At 48.4% G+C, this 23,612-nt stretch overlaps 4 protein-coding genes across 8 annotated transcripts; 1 reads left to right on the top strand and 3 right to left on the bottom strand.

The window, feature by feature from the left end:
• Positions 1-224: 224 nt before the first annotated feature.
• Positions 225-10,857, bottom strand: si:ch73-138n13.1 (uncharacterized protein KIAA1671 homolog). Of its 4 annotated transcripts, XM_057033417.1 has the most exons (9): positions 9,459-10,048; positions 9,144-9,269; positions 3,212-3,315; positions 2,651-2,807; positions 2,407-2,563; positions 2,179-2,312; positions 1,966-2,108; positions 1,764-1,849; positions 225-1,623 (listed from the first exon to the last, which is right to left on the bottom strand). In XM_057033417.1, the coding sequence occupies exons 1-8, from the start codon at positions 9,786-9,788 to the stop codon at positions 1,774-1,776; spliced, it is 1,227 nt and encodes a 408-aa protein (XP_056889397.1). In that variant the 5' UTR covers positions 9,789-10,048; the 3' UTR covers positions 225-1,623; positions 1,764-1,773. The 4 variants fall into 4 exon arrangements, 3 of the variants coding, with proteins under 3 accessions (XP_056889397.1, XP_056889399.1, XP_056889398.1); XM_057033419.1 differs by lacking the exons at positions 9,144-9,269; positions 9,459-10,048 and adding an exon at positions 8,396-8,604; XM_057033418.1 differs by lacking the exons at positions 9,144-9,269; positions 9,459-10,048 and adding an exon at positions 6,500-7,380.
• A 94-nt stretch (positions 10,858-10,951) lies between these two features.
• LOC130525962 (protein PRRC2C-like) lies at positions 10,952-16,072 on the bottom strand (the record flags this gene model as incomplete). Its single annotated transcript, XM_057033277.1, has 5 exons — positions 15,776-16,072; positions 14,094-14,196; positions 12,785-13,964; positions 12,601-12,682; positions 10,952-11,965 (listed from the first exon to the last, which is right to left on the bottom strand). Coding segments are annotated over exons 3-5 (2,262 nt in total), but the record flags the coding sequence as incomplete, so codon positions are not given.
• A 459-nt stretch (positions 16,073-16,531) lies between these two features.
• Positions 16,532-21,716, bottom strand: rnf10 (ring finger protein 10). Its single transcript, XM_057033414.1, has 17 exons — positions 21,186-21,716; positions 20,619-20,800; positions 20,329-20,528; positions 20,161-20,251; positions 19,733-19,917; positions 19,515-19,651; positions 19,281-19,435; positions 19,048-19,176; positions 18,754-18,976; positions 18,541-18,674; positions 18,325-18,442; positions 18,147-18,248; positions 17,936-18,070; positions 17,745-17,836; positions 17,613-17,670; positions 17,363-17,527; positions 16,532-17,257 (listed from the first exon to the last, which is right to left on the bottom strand). Exons 1-17 carry the CDS (start codon positions 21,277-21,279, stop codon positions 17,184-17,186), a joined length of 2,274 nt encoding a protein of 757 aa, XP_056889394.1. The 5' UTR covers positions 21,280-21,716; the 3' UTR covers positions 16,532-17,183.
• Positions 21,717-21,735: 19 nt separating this feature from the next.
• rnf181 (ring finger protein 181) lies at positions 21,736-23,591 on the top strand. Of its 2 annotated transcripts, XM_057033435.1 has the most exons (6): positions 21,736-22,114; positions 22,501-22,608; positions 22,683-22,819; positions 22,919-23,034; positions 23,115-23,189; positions 23,266-23,591. In XM_057033435.1, exons 2-6 carry the CDS (start codon positions 22,523-22,525, stop codon positions 23,323-23,325), a joined length of 474 nt encoding a protein of 157 aa, XP_056889415.1. In that variant the 5' UTR covers positions 21,736-22,114; positions 22,501-22,522; the 3' UTR covers positions 23,326-23,591. The 2 variants fall into 2 exon arrangements, with proteins under 2 accessions (XP_056889415.1, XP_056889416.1); XM_057033436.1 differs by lacking the exon at positions 21,736-22,114 and having other exon boundaries at positions 22,121-22,608.
• The last annotated feature ends 21 nt before the right edge of the window (positions 23,592-23,612 follow it).

The following is a 23,612-nucleotide window of genomic DNA, read 5'->3' on the forward strand; positions in this document are numbered from 1 at the left end:
CTTGGTACCTTGGCTCCTCTAAAATATCACAAAAGACAAATTCGTCTTGAGATTCTCAGGGAAGTTGCAGCTCAGAAGTTCTCTTTACTAACTCCAAGGGCTAAAAGGGTTAAAAACTATACTGCTTTATTTGACGCGGGGGGGGGGGACAAAAACCACATGACAGATTTGGAAAAAAATAAAATAAAATCGGAAGTTCACAAACGTTCCACAAAGTGCAGACGTGGAACAGAAATAGATTTTTAATAAGAATGTAGTGACGGGAGGACACTGGTCAACACAATGTGGTACACATCTGTACGGTCAACTAAAAAACAAACACAAAAATAAACCCTCACATCCGCCAACAAAAAAACCCCAAAAACCACCACGCAGACAAACGCAGGGTGGTGAGAGCGCCACATGCAGGAGGGGCTGTGCTGTAGTGCATCAGTGACAAAGTGCTTCGAAGAGCCAGAGGAGGAAGACGAGGGGGAAAAGGTCACCCAAAAGGACAAAAATACACTTTATACTTTTACCTGTGTTTTTAAATTCATCCGAGTTCAGTAAAACAGAAGCAGAAACAGCGTTCCGCATCTTGGGGAATCATGATCTCACGGAATCGGAGCACAGAAGAAAGATTTAGTACCACATGAGGAAAATATTGACTTTTAGTGACATGATACAGGTTGTGAGGTTTCCTCACAGCTTTTTTTTTTTTTTAAAAATAAAAGAAATACTAGCAAATCATCAACTTTCAGGGATTATATGTAACTGACGCAAATTGAAAGAAAATGGGAAAAAAAGTTCTGATTTGAATGTACACAGAAAACAAATTGTGAAAATTAGAAGAAGAAAGTTTCTCGGAATCCAAATGTAAATAAAGTGTAAAGTTTTTGTCTGAGCAGTTTGAGAGAATAAAGAGAAAACTCAACAGAACATGCGCCGTTCTGAAAAAGTGTTGAGCAATTTATCATTTATGAAGAGAAATAATAAAACAATATTCCAACATGCGGCTGTAATCTGTTGAACGCTGACAGCCCACGATGTTTCCGTCAGTTTAGTTTAAGGAATTAGTCTTAATTTGGGCGTGAACCTTGTGGGCGAACATGAAGGAGTGTGAGAAACGACGATGGCTTCAGCTACAGTCATTCCATCCATCTGAGGACCGTGTTTGTGCTGACAGAATGATTGACAGACGCAGGACCCTCCCCCCACACAGACGTAAACAGTCTGATCTCTGTAGTGTCAAACATATATACAGTACATACAACAAAATCTAATTGGAAATACAAATTACACCCTCATTTAGGATCAATAAGAAGCTGTCTGAAATGTCCAACGCTCGTACATACACACACAGGGTCCAGGGTGAAGACTTTGTGGTCCCACAGGTCTCTGAAATGTGACGGGAGTCGTCTTTTCGTCCCTTTTTTGCTCCGGTTTTTAGCTCAGGACGTCAGCCGCCCGTGCAGATGTGAAATGAACCTTCTCCTCTGCTTGTTTGTCCGTGAAATAAAGATAATCCATAAAAAAAGGCACCGTGCACATTTTGAAACCAAGACGACAAAAATGAAGAATCCACAAGCAGCTTCAGTGTCTCGAGTCGACGTTTAAGGCTTCTGATTGGTCTGTTAAGGCCACCTGAGGAGGGAGGAGACCCAGGTTAGACCGGCAGAAGATTGGAGGCCTTGGAAGGGACCTGAGTATCGAGGGCCTTTAAACTCGCGGATGGATTCCATTTGGATGCTGTTTTTAAGAGTGTAAAACCAAGTTAAACTAACCTGTTGCAGTTTAGCTCTCGCCATCATACTGACTCAAACGCTTCTTAGATTTGAGCTCTTTTAGCCACTGAGGTGAGTCTTCCTCACTGCAACAAGAGAGAAGCCCGTTAGCATCATGCTAACATGTTACACACGTTAAGTCGCCAAACTGCGGTCCAAACTATTGTGTTTAAATTAAAAAAAACAAAATCCTGTAGCTCACCCATTCTCCTTGCCGCCAGCAGGGGGCAGGACGCGAGCTGCCCTCGGCAGGAACGGTGACTTTGGAGAGCGAGACGGCTGCGACTGGGGGACCACTGGTCCATCGTGGTGATTGTCAGAGTCGCCTCTTTTCCTCAGCTGAGCCTGCCGCCACAGAGAGACGTTTTAATAATGTGAGCTCAGGAAAAGGGAGATGTATCTCAAGAGAGGTCACCTTTAATGCTGAAGCGTCCACACCCGGGAAGAGCGCCACCCTCGGAGGCTGGGAGGACACCACCGCGCTGCTGTCGGGTCCTCGGGTCAGCTCCTCCGAGTCCAAAGCCGAGTCTTTAAGACCAACTTTTGTCTCTGTCAAAAAAAAACAACACAAATTTTCATTTTGGAGCTGCTGAAATGGAAGAAAAAGGATAAAATGAGGGATGGGCGGGAGGCGATAGCTAACCGGTGGAGTCACGGTAGAGCCAGTCCTCAGCTGCGTCTTCCACGACCAGCGTGGTGTCCTTCCGAGCCCCCCTGGAGGGACGAGTCCGCGGGGCCCGCTTTTTGGCAAGCTGAGCCCTGGAGCGAAGAGCGCTAGTGTCCAATAAAGTGGGCGGGGCCTGGAGGTTGAAAACATGATCAATTTGATTTTTATGAGGATTTGAGATGGAAGACAGCAGGAGATGTGTAAACCCAGTCAGACTCACGTCGGGGAAAGCTGGCAGCTGGTTGTTAGAGGGAAGGACAGCGTCCACGGTGTCATTTTCCCAACGGTGGGCGGAGTCACCTGGTGTGTGAGGGGGAGTGGTCTTCCTAGGGGATGGACTCTGGTGGCTGTCTGAACTGGGAGTCAGAGGACTCAGACTGCAACACAGACAGCACCAGACAGTTGGAATCAGGAATCACATTGAATATTTGATGTGCAAGTCAACAGTGTGATGTCATAGCGAGAGATAACGAGTTTGAGTCATCATTTCAGGTTTGAGGAGTCATCCGGACAGACACAAAACAACAGGATGGCTTCAGGGAAAAGCTCGTCCTCCCACAGACGATTACCCAGTTTTGATCAAATCACAGTGATCACAGACTTTAATCAGAAGAAATTGATTAAAGTATTAGTTAAATCTATTTAACTAATTTGGTTTAAAAATATCTTCTTCTCTGAAATGGTACCTTATCATCCCTCCACATGATTAGCAGGTAACCCTATTAGCCACGCCCACTCTTCTCTTGGCTCGCCTGTATTCTGAAGCAGTGTGTGTGTGTACCTGTCATCAGTGCGCAGCCCAGTCTCCCAGGTCCCGTACTGGCTGTCGGTGTCGTGGCCGAGCGCCTCGCCTGCGTCTCCGCTCTCACTCTGCTTCTGCTGCACCTGATAAAAGAACCACACAACCGCGAATGAGTGGGTCAAACCTGCATCGGCGCCACCAGCGGGTCAGGTGGAGCACAGCACGGACTTTCCTCCATACGCATGTTTTAGCAGCTGAGATTAACATCTGCATCTAAAACACCCCTCCAGATGTGCTGAACCTCTCTGACGGACAGGTTAGCGCACGTTTGTTTAGGCAGCTCGGTATTCTTTTTTTTTTTCTTCTCCAAGGTCCGACAATGTTCTGCAGCTCACAGAAGTCCATTCATTGATGCTGAAAGGATGGATGAATGGAGGGATGAGCTGATGGAGGAGAAAAAAGGAGGCGGCTGTCCGAGGGTGATTCGTGTTTACTGAACCGTGTCTTTTTTAATGAGGACCTCACAGAGGACGTTCTGTCTCCACACGCACAAACTCATCAGCCCTTTACCCCAGAAACGAGCGGCACCGGGACCTCCGATACACCTGAGACACCTTTCTGAAGGACACCTGAAGCGCCGGCTCTCCTCTTTATGGACTCATGAATGATCCGTTTGTGTTCTGCGCTTGAGAAAGTAAAGAGAGAACCACAAGTAGACAGGAGAGTGATGTAGAGAGGAAGGACTACTGTTGCCGCTGACAACAGGACCGAGGGCTCATTTTTCCACAGTGTTGTCTAATGATGGGTCAGGATTTCCCTCCCTTCCCATAAACCAAACCGCCGTCGGGTCATCAAGCCTTGTAGGCGACAACCACAGCTGCTTCTGAGGGAAAATGGCAGTTTTTATACCAGTAGCAACCTGTTGCAACACTTCTCTGATAAAAGCAGTTATTTGCGGGGTTGTTTGTCAGTGTTATTCGCCCCCCCCCCGACCAGCAACTAGAATTTTCCACCATTAAATGTCTTCATATGGAGGATTCAAAGGTCCAGTATGTTTCCTCACTGCTCTTGTCCTCTCGTGTCTTCGTGTTATCGCCGCTGTCGAAATGTGAGGAAAAGCAGCCTCGTAAAATTCTGCCGATAAAAATTCCTCTATGGTGCGTTACTCAAGACGGACACACCCAAACCCTCTCCTGATCCAAACGTGCACATTGCTGGAACATGTTGAAGACAGGCAAGAAAGGTTTACTTCCACTCAAACAGAATCGGTTCAAGTTCACTTTGTAGCTTCGGTACAAATAATCAGAACCCAGAGCAGGACTAAATGACCCTGAACTAACGGGACAACAGGTCAAAGGTTCCTGTTAAAAGTTCCTGCTGTGGAAAAGCAACAGACTCCGACTGGATCCACAACTTCTACAGGTTCCGGATTAAATAAAAAGACTGAGGCTGAAGGGGAGGTGAGACCATTTTTAGGGGCATCAGTGGTCAGTCAGTCATCTCACCTGTGGATACCTGTCGCGGTTGTCATGGTAACAGTCTCTGGACAGGGCTGATGCAGAACAGGAGACCAGCTGGACCAGCAGGAGGAAATCTATTCCTTAATGACATTAGCAACAGACGCCTTCCCTGAGACAGGAAGGGCGTGTCGAGGGAAACGCCACAACAAAAGGCGGATGAATGGAAGGACGAAGGAGAGAAAGGGTGGACTGCTGGGAACCGGAGCGAGGCCTCAGCCCGATAACAACCTGGCGGCTGGTACCGGACCGGCCGTTTCAGCTTCTGCACTTCTGTGGAGAGTGAATTATTTCATCACTGCTCCTCCATAAAGGAAGCGAGGAACCCAGCAGATGAAAACACAGAAACCAGCTGCAGCGTCCAGCTACCCATGCTAACGTCATGTTTGGACGCTCGAGGAAGCTATGACTGATAACGATAAACAACTATTAACAACCCAGATGTCCAACCATTGCGTGGTCCAGTCCAGCAAACACGCCGCCACTCAACACCCTTGTCAATACCCTTCAGACGTTCACACCAAGTGGTGGAAGGAGAGCCGAGCTCATGTCAACGTGCCTTCGCTCGGGGCAGGAGGCCTCGTTGGAGACCACGTCTGCTGGGTGAACCCCACAGCAGGCTGCTATTCTTCCATTATGCAAGTGCTTCATTCCAACAGGCTCAGTCCTGCACAAATCCTCCATAAGAACAGGTTGCAAGAATGTGAAAAACCTGACCGGGCTTAAGAACTCTGAGCAGCAGAACCGACTGGAACCTTTAATGGGTTCAGTTTAAGGAGGTATTTTACTCCAGACTCTGTCTGATGTTGCATCGCGCTCCTCTGAAGATCCAGCAGCACAAATGCAGTCAGTCAGGGAAAAACACTGCTGGCTTGACCTGTTTGACTCATTCAGACTGGACACAAATGAAGCCATGAGGACATTCCTCATTTTCATCTGTCGCACACGTCTTAACAACTAATAAACACAGACGTCTGGTGAGAAAGTGAAACGCAGCAACATCATCTTTAGCAACCGTGAGTCATGAGGAACAGGCCCAACCTAAAGATAGAAAGAGTTTCACTGCAATGTCTCCATAACCCTACATGGATTCTAAATCTGTCCTGTCCACAGAGTGGGGCAGACGTCACGGCAGAGACGGGCAACGGGAAACCTCAACTGTTCAGGTTTGACACTTCATGGTTGTCTCTGTCCTGGATTTACCTGAAGAAACAGCAAGACAAGATAAAAACGCGGCAGTGAAGGAGCCGACGTGTTTGGGTCCTGACGAAGGAGCAGCTGTAGCTTTACAAAAAGAACCAGACGTCCTGCAAAATGACTCCAGTTTCACTGTTGCTCTATTCAAGCCGCATAAGTCATACAGCTGAGCATCCAGTTGAAACAGAATATTACACACACACTATCTACTCACAGCTACTCTGTCCCAGTATAACCAGTTCATTAATTTTCTCCGTCCCAGTACAACCAGTATACTTATCCCCTCAGTCCATTTACCCTCCTGGTCCCAGTATTTTAATACCAGGTGTGTCCATTAGGGGGTGTTTTGGTTCTTTATTGTTAATCATTGACAGATTCTGACTGAACTAGTTAATAAATATGTTATTATGTTATCAGATCAACCATATTGATTCTCGATATAAAAACAAATCTTTTGCACATTAACCTGGCTTAAACGGAAGCTAAAGCTGCACATGCGGAAATGATTTTATCCTAAATTGTTACTTTAAGACAAGTTTTTCCCCTCAGTTGTTACAGCAGCTGAGAGGTGAACTGTTACATCGTCACAACACTACATGTGTTGTTGCCTTACAGCAGTGGGGGTGTTGGGTGCGGTGCGTCTCCGTAGTGACAGGCGTTGCTGACTGCGCATTGAAAATCTACGTATGGACTCGCGGCTGCGGGACGCCAGGGAGCGCAGCGAGCTGGTCCTCTTGAAGGCGGCGTCCTCGGCCCGTCCCGTCCTCTCCGCCGAGCTGGAGAGAAGACCGAACGTGCTGTGGAGGGAGCGACGCACGTTTCCCATCCATCCTGACATCTGCGAGTGCGCCACTGACAGCTTGTCGCCTAAATAGTCCATGGCTGCCCAGTGGGGACGGAGTTGTTCACTGATGTGGGTCAGGACTGCGGCGAAGGTCTCACCAGTGCCGCTCCAGTTCACAGTCCCAACGGAGCCGTCACGTCTCTGTATCAGCTCATTCTTCCACTGGGCTGTAACGCTCTCTGGTTTCAATGGTACAGAAACTCTCCGATCACCGACCAAAGGTGAGCGTGGACTCGGCTGAAAGGCTCACCTTCTGATGGGTCTCCCGGCCATGTTTAATCGCAGGATTCTGACCTTTGCAGATGCGTTCTTCAGCTTCGGCCGCTGTCTGACCAGGGCCGAGGAGACTTCATCGCCTTCGAGGGTCAAGTTTTGAAATACACGCCCAAAAACTGAAGTCTCTTGTGGATTACCGAGGAAGAAAGAAGGGAGAGTCACATCCTGAGAAGAAGAGAAGCGTTTCCACACCTTTATCCTGCAGGTACAGGCAGGTAGGAGAGAATGCGTCAGCAGTGCTGCTTCTCTGTACTATGGGACTCTCTGTCAAGGAGAAAGTGGAGGGGGGACGGAGAGGAGAGAGAGAGAAAAAGAGAGGGGGAGTGAGAGAGAACAGGAGGGAGAGATTGAGAGAGAGAATGGGAGGTCCCTGATTCAGATCAGCAGCATGGTGGGGGCCGAGGCTGGGGCTGGGGCTGGGGCTGGGGCTGGGGCGGGGGGTATACGTCTTGCTCCTGCCACATTCAGAGCAGCGCAACATGAGAAGCGAGAGAAGAAAACGACAACGCTATCAGGCAGCACTGTGACATCAGCAGAAAGTAATAAGGACAAGTGTATAATCAAGTTAGGAAGTAGGGAGACACACAGAGAGACAGAGAGAGACAGAGGAGACATATAGAGAGACGAGACATAGACATAGAGAGAGAGAGAGAGAGAGAGAGAGAGAGAGACATAGAGAAGAAACATAGAGAGAGAGAGAGACATAGAGCGAGACATAGAGAGAGACAGAGAGAGACACACATAGAGAGAGACATAGAGAAGACAGAAGAGAGAGGGGAGACATAGAGAGAGAGTGAGAGAGAAAAGAGAGAGGGAGAGAGAGAGTGAGAGAGAAGAGAGAGAGGGAGAGAGAGTGAGAGAGAAAGAGAGAGGGGAGACATAGAGAGAGACAGAGACATAGAGAGAGAGAGAGAGAGAGAGAGAGAGAGAGAGAGAGACAGAGAGAGAGACAGAGAGAGAGGCTGTGGCTCAACCAGGAAATGACCAACAAAAGCAGCACAGCAGCAACCGAAGCTATTATTCGGAATTTAAGTTGTGGATATTTTCTCCTCTGCCTGATCACCATCACACTTGAGCTCATTTTCCACAGCTTCAACACTTTGTGGTGTTTTAGAGATGAACAAATGTTCCAGACAAGATCATAATGAGCAAAAACTAAAAAGCTCTGCTGGCATTGCCCCCTAGTGGCCAACTCCGATTGTAGAATACCCTAAAAATCTAGCTTCAGCTTCCTCTCCAGGTATCAGCTGGAGGGCCAGCATCAACTGGTTTTTGACATTGCTGTCAAAAAAGCTGTAACTAAACCATTAATAGCATTTATCTAAAACAAGTGACATCAGCTAGAAATCATCCACACAGTATCTACATTTGATGCAATGTGACACTCACCCAGCCTGAACTCAGACAACAGGACCAGAACACTGCTATCAGCCCGCTGACCATCTCTGCTCTGCCACCATCAGAACCAGTATGCTCTCTGATTTTAGCTGGTGATGTCACCACTTCACCGTTACCTCATCTGTGAGACCCCCAGGAAACACACCATCTCTCATCTCTCTCTCTCAGCCCATCCACACAGAACCAGGCCTGCCCAAAGGCGGGCGATCTTTTATACGCTGAAGAATAAACACAGGACAGTCTCGTCATCATCGACATCATCATTTCCCCGCTGGCTTCACGTGCATTATTCTCTGAAGTGAGCTGATCTCAGAGCACCACTGCGAACAATCTTGCTGAGTCAAACCAGGAAACGTCACAACAGCAATGCACCGATCGCCCGGGGCTGACAGCTAGATGGAGACAGAGTGTTAACGTTCAGCGCTGAATGGTTCAGCTCTAAAGCTGTGAAAATCAGGAATTACAGGTTTAACCTATAAGCGGTATGGAAATGCTTCACATGACTCAAGAACATGGCTGCAGGGAACACCCGCTGGCTTCAGTTTTCCTGCAGATATTAGGCATAAAGCTGGTCCAGTTATGCAGCTCCTGACTTTTCCAAGAGTGACAGGAGATTGGCAAAGGCAGGAGGCCGTGCCATCCTTGTGAGTCCCTGCGTGACTGTGGACCAGGGCTGCTAACACATAGCCGACGTACAACATTCCTCAATGCATCACACCCAACAGGCGCTCAGACTCACCCAACTGTGGCGATCCTGCTCGCGGTGCGCACTACGGCTCCTCATCCTGGACAGGCTGACCTCCACAGCGCCGCCTGGAGGAGCCGATCGGCGAGACATGCTGCGAGAGCGCAGCCTCTTCAGCTCCTGGCGGCGGCAGGAAACAGAAAATTTGTTTTTCTCAGCTTACACCTGAGCTATTACCACTATTAAAACCTCCTCCTGCAGCGAATATGTTTTTTTCTCTGATTGTGTTCATCTGGACATTAATATGACCGGGCTGATAATTACGGGCGGATCAGACAATGGCAGAATCGGCTGATGTCTGGGACTCACCTGAGATCCACGTGACCTCCTCTGAACCTGGACCTGACCCAAGCCCTCCTGGGGCTGTAACTCTCTGGGGAGCCAGTCCAGCTCTGCACCAGAGCTGCTGGAGATAACGCCCGGAGAAACCTTACTTCTTCCGTCCGTCCCATCGAAAGGGGCCAGTAGGAGGGACTCATCCAGCAGCGTGGACCTGTTTCTCTGTGGCCGTTCCTCATGCTTGGTGAGCAGCTGGTCTGGCTTTGACTTGTTAGCCTGTTTTCTGGGTGGATCAGAGGCTGGTCCACGGACATTTCGACAGGCTGCAGTTCCCAAGGGTCTTGAGGAGACAGGGTCCATTCTACCGTCGTCTGTGATGGTACTTTCCAGCTGACGTCCCGCTCAGGAGTGCTCTGTGGTTGGGCTGTAAAACGGCTGTCAAAGGCTGGAAGAGAATCTTTGTTTTGGGAGAGCTGAGGACTGAATGCATCAACATCAAAAACGGTGTGTTTGGACCCTGTTGGTTCCTTCCATCTTGTTGCAGCCTTGTGGAGGTGATCATTCCGGAGCATAGAGTCCAGATCCACCACTGTGGGTCTGAGACCTGAAGCCTTGAGCTGTTGCCCGTCCTCCAGCTGTCTCTGCCTTAGTTTCTGTGCCTCATCCTTTAACCGTTGTCGCTGCTCTTCTGCCCTCTCTGCCTGTTTCTGCTTTTCAAATTCGAGTTGTCTCTTCTCCATTTCTTTTATTCTATCTATCTCCTCTAATCGTTTCTTCTCTTTCTCCCTTTGCCGTAACCTCTGGTTCTCCAGCTCCTGCCGCTCCCTGTCCAGCTGCTTCTGATGCTCCCTCTCCAACTGTCTTTGTTTTTGCCTCTCCGACTCCCTCTGATGCTCCCTTACTATCTCCCGTTGTCTCTCCCTTTCTTTTTCAATCTCCTTCATCCTCAACATCTCCTGCTCTAGTGCCACCTTCCTGAATCTTTCTGCCTCTTCTTGCATTTTCCGCTCTCTGAGCCTCTGTTTTTCAAGCTCGAGCTGCTGTCGCTTTTCCCTTTGTCTCTCCTGTTCATCCAGTCTCTGCTTCTCTTTCTGCATCTCCAAGAGCATCCTCTCCTTATCAATCTCCCTCTGTCGCTGCATCTCCAGCTTTCTGTCGCTGCATCTCCAGCTCTTTCTGTCGCTGCATCTCCAGCTCTTTCTGTCGCTGCATCTCCAGCTCTTTCTGTCGCTGCATCTCCAGCTCTTTCTGTCGCTGCATCTCCAGCTCTTTTTGTCGCTGCATCTCCAGCTCTTTCTGTCGCTGCATCTCCAGCTCTTTTTGTCGCTGCATCTCCAGCTGTCGCTGCATCTCCAGCTCTTTCTGTCGCTGCATCTCTTCTCCAGCTGTCGCTGCATCTCCAGCTCTTTCTGTTGCTGCATCTCCTCTGTCGCTGCATCTCCAGCTCTTTCTGTCGCTGCGCTGCATCCAGCTCTTTCTGTCGCTGCATCTCCAGCTGTCGCTGCATCTCTCCAGCTCTTTCTGTCGCGCATCCCAGCTGTCGCTGCCATCTCCAGCTCTTTCTGTCGCTGCATCTCCAGCTGTCGCTGCATCTCCAGCTCTTTTTGTCGCTGCATCTCTCGTTGTTGCTCCTCCTTCTCAATCTTTTGCCTCTCTAATTCCAGCTGTTTCTGCTTTCTCAGCGCTCGCTGTTTCTCCTCAAATTCCTGCTTCTCCTTTCTCTGTAGTTCAAATTCCAAGAACGCTTCCTTCTCTACTATCAGTTGTCTCTGTTTATCCTTCTCAAGTTCCTTTATCTTTGCATTTTTCTTTTCTGCTTCCATCTGCGACTCCTTTGGTCCATCTGAGGTTTGACCAAATACCTGATCCGGCCAAGTATTTCTCCCAACCTGTGGGATCTTCTCAGGAGGCGTCAAAAAACCTGGTTCGTCTGCAGGAGATAACAATATCTCCTTGTTTTTCCCCGTTAGAGCAAAATATGTTGCCTTGGCTTTGGGTTGCTCCTCTGGTTGTAGCATTTTCAGCTGTTCCACCTGTTCAAGGCCTCCTGCAGGCCACTTCTGCAGAGCTCCCACTCTCAGGATCCGGGGCTGTTCTTGGGTCTTCCCATCGGTACGCCTGGAACGCAGCGTCATGGCCTTGTCCTCCCACTCTGCAGAGGGGACATTCTCACTAACAGCCCTGTTTTCCTCCATTTTTAATGTGTCAAAGGTGTGGGCCACTCGCAAGGGACTTGGTGGTGACACGGCGTCTATGTAGGTGGCAGTGACAAGAGTTCCCTCCTCCTCGCTTTTTCCTCTATTGAACGACCGGCGATTGAGCAAAACTTTGGGCTTTTGTGCAAATTTCCCATCCTCCATCATCAGCACATTTTGCTTCTCCACCACGTTCTCAAAGACTCTGACCCGTTGCACGTCACTGCCGAATGGTTGTCTCGTTTCACACGCGTTGAGCGGGGAGGCCATTTTCCACTCCTGGGATTCTTTTTGATCCAGAAAGACATCCTGGTCGGTGGGCGTGGAAGGTGATGCATTAATCTGCACGACATAAGAAACCAAGATATGACAATGTGATAAGAACAACTGGCCGAGCGCACTTTGGCAATTCCTTATCAAAGCTTGAACAAGGTGAAGCAACATCAAGACCAAAGGATTTGTTCAGTTGGACATGAGGGATGAAACCAACCCCAAACGTTAAACCTCCAAACGTTAACCGAGTGGTGACGCAGCATCTCCCTCCCAACTGACTTTATAATTAAAATCGTGGCCTTTTTTCCCCTCAGAATTGAAACATCGCCACAATTTTTCCATCTTATTCTGTAAAATCACATGAAAAAGGCAGCAAATGTGATTGGACCACAGGAAAAGACAAAGGAGGTCTGGGCTGAATGAGGAGCCGTCAGAAGAGAAACACTATCTCCCTGTTGTGTGTTGGCCTTGCAGCAGTGGGTGCGGTACACACGCGGTAATAAAAAACCGTACGATGGCGACCTTTCCCCGCTGATCTCAGCTCAACCATATCATGACTAACAGCTGACACGTGAGCTGTCCTTGGCTCCGCAGCTTGTTCCCGCCGCACCGATTTTATTCTTAGGAGAAGAAAATGTCCTCGGTGGCTTTGAAACGTTACACAAATGTTACACAAAGACAGAGAAAACATTCCCCTCTCTTACCCCCCTCTGAGCATCTGTGCCGGTGATGTCATGGCGCTCTGCTGCGTGAGCGGCGAGGTCAGGTGACCTCTCTGATGAAAACCTGATGGACACACACAACACGAGGCCAAAGCCATGCATGACGATCGCACGCAGGGACAAACACGTCAGACAACAGCCAGTAAAAACGGAGCACAGCTTTTACCTTCTGGTCAGATCTAAGGGAAGGGGGCGGGGCTTCAACGGGGGTCTGGAGATGGGGCTCTGAGCTGGCGACGTGTCTTCTGTCAGCTGTCTGATCAGCTGTCTGACGCCCACCGCTGGTTCGGCATCGAGGCCTGGCTGCGCTGTGGATGGAGGATCGGAGTCCAGAAACGTGGAGGGGGAATCAAGAAGGCGAGAGCTCCTGGACCTGACGCTGTCCGCACGTCTCCCCACGCCAGCCTCTTTTCTGCTGCTCTGGTCTGGGACCGTGGACGCCGGGCCGCCCTCCGGACGGGTCGCCTCTGGTTCTCTCCCCTGGGGAGGACCTTTCCCCTCTGGGGTGTTCTCCTTCATCTTGGGAAACTTGCGATGAAGAGACAGGCCGATGGATTCAAATTTGGCTGTGAGATCAGCTGAAAGTGGGCGTCTCCCACCCCAGTTGGACACCTGGACTGGAGCTGCCGCCTTGGTGGGACTGTGGAGGAAAAGCTCTGACACCGGTCTGGGCCTGGAGGTTCTAGGCTGGGGTCTGAGCGGCACGGCTGCCTGGGGTCGGTCCTCCTCCTCCTTCCCTACCTCAGTGAGGAACCCCATGGACTTGGCCCTGGTAATCGAGCGGTCTCTCTCTGCTTTATTGATGGCGTTCCCGGACCACTCTGCTGCTGACAGCTTTTTCAGGCTGAGGGAGTGGGCCAGGCCGGATGGCTTCAGCTTCTCCTGGTCTCCAGAAGCCAACGGCGGCGCAGGCTTGAACGGCTGAGCGACTGGTTTGGTAGTTTGTCCGGCGTTCATCTTGTTTGTTGATTTAAAGGAGGTAGAAGCGGGTCGGTCAGGGTCTGTTGGCGCCGCTTTAGCAGCTGGCTGTGGTGGTTTCGGAGTGCACGGTGGCTGCGGCCTGTAACCAGGGAGGTGGGTGGACTCTGGTCTGGATCTCTGTAGAGGTTTGGGGGCAACTATGGGTTTAACCGTGAGGTTTTTGTCCACAGCGAAGGGTTTGGGGGTGAGCCGCGGCCTGGGACTCGGGACTGGTTTGTTGGGTTCTGGAGTGATGAGGTGGGACTGGCTGATGAGGCTGTTACTGGAGTCTGCCAGCGGGCTCAGGTGAAGACGCCCCCCCACCTTCGTCCGCCCCACCTCCCCCGTCTGAACTTCCACCTCAGCCGCCATCCTCTTCAGCAGACCTTAAAAAAAAAAAAAAACTTTATTAACAATCTGTGTTTTCACAATGATTCTCTCTCTGTCCCACTCGAGCGTTTAAATGTCCCATGAGCCTTTGCAGTGAGATGTGGAGCTCTGGACCGAGAACCCACCTGAGCAGATGTCAACCGTCTGCTGTGGATTTCCGGATTCCGTCGTGGACGAGCAGCGACGTCATTCCCTACGACAGCACAGGAGGTGGAGAGCCGCTTCCATCTGCCATCCACACGAGGGAATAAATCACAGACAGGTCTGCAAAGCTCCGTCAGCGCCGCGTTCTCACGCTTTCACGGCAGCAGACGGCAGAGTTTGTACAGGCGCTCGCTTTAGCCACGCCCACACGCTCATGTTCACAAACAAAACAACGGCAGGAAAGTGATTAATGCCGACGCTCGCCTCTTCCTGCTTTGAGTCCGACACTGGAATGAGGATATTTAGGCGGATTCCCTTGAAGCTTTTTCCCCAGTCAAAAATAGAAGAAAATTATATCTGATAAAAATGGATTTGAGATTTTAATGTCTTCATTGATTGAAGACAGAAGCACATGAAAAACTTTACTGAAGCTTCCCACACTTCTGCTCTATTTCCAAAGGAAACACCTATTTTTTAACTTTAATAAATTCCTATTTATGCATTTATTAACATTCATTTGTTCCTCAGATGCTGCTGGACTCAACCTCTGAAATCTGATCCAGATTCCGATCACCTGCTGCTGATTTCATCCAAAACCAAAATAGATCAAACAAATTTGAATCCAAAGTCAGAGCTGAAAAGAGAACTGTCCTCAAACGTCGGCGGCCTTCAACGGCGGAGCAAGCAGAACAATCTGAAGTTGAAAACCTGGTTGGTCCAGTTACGCCGAGGAACCCGGCTTCTCGTCATCTGACCTACTAACAGCTTAAACGTGAAGTGGCGTAAAGGTTTCCACAACACACCGTGTGTTCCTGCAACACTCAGTCTGATCCTGCAGATGTAAACACAACTCCTGTGATATTAAAAGTGATACCATCACCATCATTATTATTATTATTATTATTAACTCTGCTTTTAGGGGTGTTGTGATGATTAAGGTCACAAATGTAATGAGGATGTAAATGTTTGGAATGTGTTCTGCACAGGTACATTTTTAAATGAGAGAAGTCCAACTTTAATCTCAGATGCTCTTTTTTAATCTCGCTTGAGCCAATATCTTGCTTTGTTCTGACCTAAATGTCAGATTCTTTTCCGCACTGGAAGGCCTAAATGCCAAATCTGTGGCACCAGCCGAGTTTCCCTGATTCTTTTTTTAAGCAGATTTGATAATAAAGAACAGAGAATAACTTTTCACACAGTGGCGAGAGAACTCCCGCACAGGGACACGTTTTCTTGAGATGTTGTCAAGGACCTTTTAATATCGAGTGATTCCAACCAGCAGTTTGACTGGATAAATGGCAACTAGGAGGATTCTCTTTAGATTTGTTTCCTTCGAGCGATCATCGACACACGTTTAGTGTTGCGCAACCAACTGCGGCTGACTTGAAAGACTATTTTATTTACGTTCCTAGTGTAGTTTCCTCCAGTTAACCCGGTCTGGAACTTCGGGTCCAGACTACAGGTCTTTTCCCCCCGGTTTAACCTCAAGAACCGGCGAGGAAAGCAGGTGATGAATGAGCTCGACAGGAGCGACGCGGAGCTGGGTTCTGCTTCTCCAACCTGCTAACGAAAGCTAGCGACTCAAGAACTGGCCAATGGGAACAGGAACCGAACCTGATTTTTTTTTCAATCGCTGTATTTTACCCGAACTTTGAAAACTTACCAAACGGGAGGTCGCGTTTTCTTCCTTCTCTCGTCGGGACGAACGGCACCGTCCGAATGATCGAACTATCCGAAGTGAACGAGCGAGCGGTGACAGTCAGTCAAGGCAGCTGCTAACAGACCTGCTAACTTAGCTGGTTTAGTTGGCTAGCCCCGGTGGCTAACTGGCTGGCTAACCCGTCTCAGGTTGCACTGTTGTTGACAGGCTGGACTTCACAGCGTTGGACGGGCTGGCTGATTCCGGAGGAGCAGCAAGTTGGACTGCGTGGAACGGCGCCGACGGCAGGTTCCGGTTAGGACTATCACAATAATTTCATTACCTTTGGTTGATTTGGGGCGCTTTAAAGGTGTTTTTTGTTGTGGAATGCATCGGAAATATTTCTATTTAATTGCACAGAGCAAAGGGCGCTATTATATATTATTATTGTATATGTACCTACATGTGTGGCAGTGAAACTATATTTTTGTACTTATCTTCAAAATGTAAAAAAAATAATTTGAATTCGTAACAGCAACAACTCGATGAATTTATTCCGTTTCAGTCGATTGAATATAAGTTCAGGTAAAAAAAAAGGTCTTGCTTTTAAAGTAAGATTTTAAAAAATTGAAATAGTATTAAATAAAGCAGTCTATCAATTTATTACACTTTAACAAAACGACTGAAATAAAAATCACCAACGCTGCCACCGCGTGGTATAAACCAGTATTACACCACAAAGACGATTATCGGCCGCCAATGCGAAATGAACACAATCGCTTCAATAATTGTGCATATTTTATTTCTCTTTCAGCATTCTCATGAACTTAAGTGAACTTCAGAGCCACCGGGAAGAGTTCCCGAATAAACCCCAAAACATCTCTCCACACTTTACCAACAATGAAATCAAACTCAATCTAAAGGTTAAGCACTCAACAGAAGATCAAACGGAAGCCGAATGGAGGGAACAAAGTGCTGATTTATGGTTTATCCAGGCTGAAATACAGGATTTGATACAATACTGGTTCCTTGCAATGGTGTTTGAATACTTATGCTGTTAGAAATAATGGAGCGCAGAAATTCACAGAATCAATGCCACAAAGAGGTGAGAAAGTCAAAATAAATGTTTACTTTCATCAGATTTCATCTGTGTGATCTAAAAAACCTGGAAAGATTTTAAAAGGTGCCGCCTGTCTGCAGTTGGCTGACTGCTGTTACAGGCAGCACACAAAATCTATCTTTTCCATGTTTTAGAACCATCAGGTGGCAAAAAAGTCCAAACACCACACAGCAAGAAGACAGAGCACCGACCATCCCGGGAAAAGAAAAGGAAAAAAAAAGAACCTCAGTCTTCATCCTACAGAGATTAGAATTGAAGAATTATCTATGTGGAGGTTTAATATCAACTCCAGAAGTAGAGCTTCAGTGTCATCTACTTGGTGTGAACCATTGACGTGCTGAAGAGAATCTTCTGCTTCTTCTTTTTCTTCTTCCCTCCTTTTTCATCTGAAAAAGAAAAAAAGCTTAAGTATCAAATGGTAACAGACACAGGAACCCTTTTAGTTCCTGGGAGACCAGTTCTGAAACCACTAATGACAGAAGACGCCGGACCTGGCTCCACGACGGGCAGCGGCACCCCCGCGGCCTCGCTGTCCAGCTGCAGCAGGGCCTTTTCAATGGCCTGACTGAAAGAGTTCTGGAAGCTCGGCACAGGAACCCGGTCGGACCCGTCGCTCTCTCCGTCGCTGTCTGCTGCCGGTGGAGCGAGCAGTTTATCTGCAGCACACGCATGACGGAGCCAGTGTCACAAAACTGAGGACGGCGATTAAAGGCGAGCAGCGCTGTAAATACACTGATTTACCCTTCTTGGGAGTCGCCCGGAGGCCAGCGTCTGCTCTGGCTTTCCCGTCTCGCAGCATCTGTGCAGGATAAACGTCATCGTGTACGCGGGTCGAGAAGCAGCGGTGGTTCTGTTTTCCTTTCTGGGACTTACCTGAGCAAACGACACGCAGTGGGAGTCATCCTCCATGCTGCCCACACTGGGGGCCAAACTCTGACCTGCCAGAACCGGGAATCTCGACCCATCTGCGAGGGAAAAAGAGATGTTTAAATATTGCATTTTTACCTCACTGCACCGACTTACTGGAGCCTTTTTGGTGCATGGAAGAACTACCGACAGCTCACCAGAAGGACTGCTGCTGAGGGGTGAGGGGGGGTCCACTGTGAAGGCTGGCTGCTCCGGGGGGCTGCTGTTGTGAGGAGGAGACCCGAAGGCTGGGAAATGCTGGAGGTTCTCTAATCCGATATGGACCTCGGGATCTGTGAGAGACGGGGTTCCACAGGTGAGTGCAGGTTCTCTCAGGTGTGTGTTCAGGCCTCTGACATCGTCGCTTACATTTCCCCTGCTTCTTGTTCTCCTCCATCTCGATCCTCTTCTCGCGACGCTTCTCCTCCCTTAACTTCTTCTGCCTCATGCGCTTCCGCTTCTCCAGCTCATCTGGCAGCAAGACGCTCGTTAGACCTTTAAAAGGACGTCCGAACACACACACTGCCGGACGGAGCACTGTCCATACCTGCAAACGTCTCCAGAGTTTCCTTGGACAGAACCGGCGGCTGCAGCACCAACTCGCAGATGCTGAACTCACAGGTGAGCGGCAGGTGAGCCAGATAGCGATGCCGACGACGGATCTCCTGCAGCAATTCCAAAAGGCGTTAATGAAGACAGCATTTTAAAAATAAAGGAGCGTAGGGAATTAAGACTTCAGAAAGGATTGGGTGTGGGTGCCGACCTCAGTGACCGTGTGCCCGACTATCTCCACCACCGCTGCGGTGATGTAGTCCGGACTGGCCTCCAGGCTGCCGTACTCACGCAGCAAACAGCGAATGTTCACAGGATGGAGGAACATTTGCTGGCAGTCGTCGGCTGGAGGGAAGCGACCAAAATGGGTCCAATGAGTTTCACCTCTTCTAAATAATGCTCATGAGGACAGGAAGGGACTCACCTTGATAGAAGTAGTAGTTAGGTCCGTGCACCACAGTTGATGGGGCCCGACCCGAGTTCTCCTCAGCTTTCTCTAGTTCTGGAGTTGGATCCATCATAGCCTCCGGAGGTTCTTCTAACACACATTCCAGAATGTCTTGAGGTGAGGTTGGTGGCTCTGCAGGGGCCACTTCTGAAGCCGCCATCACAAGGTCATCGAAGGCAGAGGAGTACTCCAGCACCGCCTGAAACAGGGGGACGGGTTGGTCCAGAAGAACACACAAAAAGACTTCAGAAGAAGGAAGTTTACACCCACCTTGGAGCTGCTTGTCTTTGTTGGGACGTCCACCACAGAAGAAGACTCTTCCTCCAGAGTAAGAGATGACATCTTGAGAACATCGGGGGAGTTCACCTTCTGCTGCTTCAGCAGCATTTCTTCTCGCTCCTGAAATTCCAACAGCAAATCATTCGTCTACTCAAATAAACTAAATGATGGCTCCATTTTCCTCAATCTCAAGATTTGGTTCTGTGAACACTTGCTGTTGCTACCTTCAGCAGGCAGAGGGCGCTCTGGATGAAGCAGCCCTGAGCATCGTCTTCCAGGCTGAGCTGCGCCTGCAGGACAGCCTTCTCTTCCTCCACCATCCTCAGAGCCTGCGACGGCGAAGTCAACAGCAGCTTTGAATACGGGCTAAGACGAGTATCTGGGGAGGGGAAAAGTCACGTTGGTGAAAGAAAAAAAACCAAATTTCCCAGAAGAGAAAAGGCGTTATGGTCTCTCACCTCCGAAGCGAACTGGTTCCTCTACCTTCTCCCACTGAGAGCTGGGCATTGCCACCAAAGAGCCCTTTTCCCTCCTCATCAGACGCATGGTGATTACATCACCAACTACATACTGCCTGGTTTCCATAGCGACCACACTGAAGGAGCAACAACAACAGGTCATTGTTTTGATTGGTCCTTCTTTCTACGTCCAGATATTGGGTTTTCATCTGGTCTACCTCTTCAGGTCGTCTGTGTGGACGGCCTCATAGCAGATGGGGCACTTGGACCAGCTCTTGTCACTCAGACTCAGGTAGTGCAGCATGCACGGCCAGCAGAAGATGTGACCGCAGCGAGTGATGCGCGCGGCCAAGGGTGGGTACAGGCAGATGGGGCACGATGGCACCTCATGGCTGTTGATGCGCTTCACACACACATAAGGTGGACGTTTGTTAAATGCACAAGAGTTTAAAATACTTTTATCAACTCTAGTTCACCGTTAATTCTAGGAGGCAGACTGATGGGGTCTGACAGGTCGCTTATTTAGAATCTGAGATGAATACATAATAATGGAGATGAAGCCTTTGCTGTGAAATTTCTAAATTGACTGTGAAATTGCTCTTGCAGAGCACTCAGTACAGTTCTGGAGTTTCAGGAGAGCACTCACCACTTGCTGCACACAGTCCCAGTTAACCAGGGTGTCTGGGTCAGTGAAGTGAGCCTTGTAGTCCTGCTCATCATTCACCACAAACTGGCAACTGAAACACACAAAATGCCCAAAGGTCACATTTTTAGGTCTTGTGGTGTGGGGAGGTGGGTGTGAACGGGGGCTCACTTGGCCTGTAGGAAAAGTTCCTTGTTGAAGGGTTTGTGTTTGTGGCCCCATTTGTTCCGGTGGCCCCAGCAGGCGTGGCCTCCATCTCCACCGTTCCCTCCACGGGGTTCAAAGGTGAAGTTCAACAAGTGATTCAGGCTGATTTTTTTGGGTCCAGCAAACTGAGCCGGGCTAAACTCGGCCCGGCGTGCCTCTGCTACCTGCAAAAACAGAAAGTACATTTTTCTTTTTTTTTACATTGCAGAATGGATGGATGCTGTACTTGAAAAAGTTTTGAAATCCCAAATCACCTCCTCACGTCGTCCTCCACCTGCAACTCCATACTGTCGCCCACCTCTCTGAGGGGGTCTCTTGTCAAAATTCTTGCCTTTCTGTGAATTGGTGCGGCGAGGGCCAGGAAAAGTGTCGCTTTTGGGAAAGGAGGGCTCACGCTTGCGGCTATAGCGCTTGGAGCCTCCATTATTTTTGCTTTCTGAAATAAGACAAAGATAGTGTAAATGAATACAAGTCAACCCCGCTTGAGTCCAACCGTGTCTCACTGCACATGCATATTTGTATATTAGTCAAAAACAACGACGTTAGTACTCAAGATCACACTTCTGAGTTTTCTGAATGTGCTTGTAATGATAAACATGGTTGTGTCTTAATTTTAAACAGCTGACGATACATGGTCACGCTAAAAACAAAACTCTTCTGTGTGAAGTGGCACAAATGGGCCAACGTTATCTCAGCTTCTCGTTTCCCCCTGAGTGTTTTGACAGCGACGTCAGCCTGATAAACAAGCCGCGCCACAGGGCCCCGCAGGCCCGCTGGTGCTAGCATGCTATCCGGGATCCACATATGTGCAGGGGGTTCACCTGTCTTGGATTTAGTTTCGCCCGGAATTGGGCCTGTGGAGCTGGAACGGGGTGGGACCTTGGTGCTGGTGTTGCTGTTGGCGGTTTTCTCCATGTTTGTCTCCGTGCAGTGAGTGGTGACGAGGCCGAGCTCCGGGTAGAGAGCCACCGAGCTCTCCGGTGCCAGACAGAAAAACGGAGTCACAAAACGGGCTGCGGTGAGTGCGGCGAAGGCCGTGAATCATTTCTTTCAGACGCGGGGACCCCATTACGGCGACATCTTGATTACAAAGCCAAACGAGAAAAAATAGAGACACGATTCGAGCGTCTCAAGTTCTGCAGCACTTCTAGAAGAGAGGACGAAAGCTCGCCACGCGGGGCCCCCCGACCGTCAACTTCTTCCTCGTAAGGGAAACCAATATGAACTTTCCAACCTTTAAATGTTTCTGAAAGCCAAAGAAATAATTTTAAGACAACACAAAGTGTTGCAGCACAAAAAGTAGACCGACTTAGGCGAGCCTGCACTAATGGCGACGGGTCGCCAAGTACGAACCGAAGGAACCCGGATGTAGCTTGTCCTGCACTGTGTAGTTTAGTAGTGCAGCGAGGCATCTTGGTTAGTGTAGTCCTCAATTACACGTCTTCGATAACGTCCACCCCAAAATAAAAAAAATAGATTCGTTTGTTTGTTCTAAGAAGAGCAGTGTATCACCTTATGTGTAGTAGTGAACTTATGTTTGATTTGATGTGATTTTTGATATTTTATATAAACAGACACCGCTATAGGAATAATTTTTTTAAATGCCACCGATTTGACCTCTTAGCCGCTGGGTGGCAGTAATACCACATTCTCAGACTACGTTCCAGAAGAAGCAGACGAATCAGAGTCGGTGATTGGTCGGTTGTAACACCGGAAGAATGACTTGATTATTGTTACACTAAGCTGTCAAGTAAGTAGAATTAACTTCTGTTACTAGAAATATTTTACAGGGAAGCTGTTCATTTTTTTTATATTTAACTTGAGTGATTTGTTAGATCGATCAACCTTTATTTTGTTTATTACATTTCTTAGCTTCATGGGTTTCTCACTAATATCGGCTTTATTGCTGAAGGTCTACTCCAGAAAGTTTCCTACCGTTGTTTTTAACTTCCTTCAAGAAAAAAAGCAATAAAGATAGCAGACTTGCGGTTCAGTAATCATTAGATAGTTCAATTAATCGTTTCTGCCACGAATTGACAAATAATTATCAATACCAGAAGGGCGTCTAGAAAATGAAATGAATCATTTTTCATCTGTGGGTTTTGCATTGACCGATTGTCTTCGTCCACTTGTCAGAGGACACTGACGTTTTTTTGATATGGCTTCATATTTTGATGAACACAACTGTGAACCCACCAACCCTGATGAGCAGTACCGGCAGAACGCACTCCTAGAACTGGCCAGGTGACCATTTCCCATCAGATGGATGTGTTGATTGTTCAGGAGGAATCCCGGTGTGTAACTGACTGTGTCTGCAGGTCTCTGATGCAGGGCTTGGACCTTATGGACCCAGGGACCTTGGACCTGTCGGACTGGGACCAGCGTCTTCCTCCCCCAGCTGCTAAAGCTGCAGTTCAGAAGCTCACTGTGGTGATAATTTCTCCAGAACAAGCAGGTGACAGCCAATGACAGGCAGAAGAAACCATGTTCCATCTCGGAATATCATTGTGTGGTTTTAGGACGTGTTCCTTCAGTCTGTGTTGTGTTTATACAGATAAAGGTCTCAAGTGTCCTGTGTGTTTACTGGAGTTTGAGGAACAGGAGACGGTTCGTGAGATGCCTTGTAAACACCTTTTCCACTCAGGATGTATCTTGCCCTGGTTAGGAAAGGTAATGTCAGTAGGGTTTTTAGATATAACTTGTGGGGCCAGACATTTGACACAAAATGTTTTGCATGTTTTCTCTCCTAGACCAATTCCTGTCCGCTCTGCCGGCTTGAATTGCCAACGGATAATCCAGACTATGAGGAATTTAAAAAGGACAAAGTGAGTTCTTTCATCCTTTCCCTCTTGTTATGCCAGTATGCTGCCTGTTCAGTTGAATTCTGATTTTGTCTTGTAGGAGCGACAGAGGCAGAGGGAACACCGTCTGGAGGACCTGCATGGAGCCATGTACACGTGATGGCACCGTTGTTTGACAGCCCTGAGGAATATTTTAAATAGCAGAAGATATTGTCAGTTAATAACATGCTAATTTGACTTGGTGGGTTCAAAAGAAAGAAGTGAAATGCTCAGTTATATCCTGAAAAGGCTTTTAACTAAGAAGTTATTTTTTGTTTATGGACGTTGGGGAGGTTATTTTGTTTCATTTATTTTTGGTGCCTATCGCAGCAGTCGCAATGGATTTATTTAAGAAAATTAAACTGATGAATTTCAGCACACCAAAAAGTAGGTTGTTTGCATTCCCTG

The sequence above is a fragment of the Takifugu flavidus genome, chromosome 5 (genome assembly GCF_003711565.1).
Source record: "Takifugu flavidus isolate HTHZ2018 chromosome 5, ASM371156v2, whole genome shotgun sequence".
Classification (NCBI taxonomy): domain Eukaryota; kingdom Metazoa; phylum Chordata; class Actinopteri; order Tetraodontiformes; family Tetraodontidae; genus Takifugu; species Takifugu flavidus.

Coding starts and splice junctions, on each gene's coding strand:
- si:ch73-138n13.1 (XM_057033417.1), bottom strand. CDS start 9,788: ATGGACCCTGTCTCCTCAAGACCCTTGGGAACTGCAGCCTGTCGAAAT. Junction 2,313..2,406: donor GCTCTACCGTGACTCCACCG/GTTAGCTATCGC, acceptor TTTTTTTGACAG/AGACAAAAGTTGGTCTTAAA. Junction 1,850..1,965: donor GCTGGCGGCAAGGAGAATGG/GTGAGCTACAGG, acceptor CTCTTGTTGCAG/TGAGGAAGACTCACCTCAGT.
- rnf10 (XM_057033414.1), bottom strand. CDS start 21,279: ATGGAGAAAACCGCCAACAGCAACACCAGCACCAAGGTCCCACCCCGT. Junction 20,801..21,185: donor CGAAACTAAATCCAAGACAG/GTGAACCCCCTG, acceptor GTCTTATTTCAG/AAAGCAAAAATAATGGAGGC. Junction 19,652..19,732: donor CACACAGACGACCTGAAGAG/GTAGACCAGATG, acceptor TTGCTCCTTCAG/TGTGGTCGCTATGGAAACCA.
- rnf181 (XM_057033435.1), top strand. CDS start 22,523: ATGGCTTCATATTTTGATGAACACAACTGTGAACCCACCAACCCTGAT. Junction 22,609..22,682: donor GCACTCCTAGAACTGGCCAG/GTGACCATTTCC, acceptor CTGTGTCTGCAG/GTCTCTGATGCAGGGCTTGG. Junction 23,190..23,265: donor AGGAATTTAAAAAGGACAAA/GTGAGTTCTTTC, acceptor TTTGTCTTGTAG/GAGCGACAGAGGCAGAGGGA.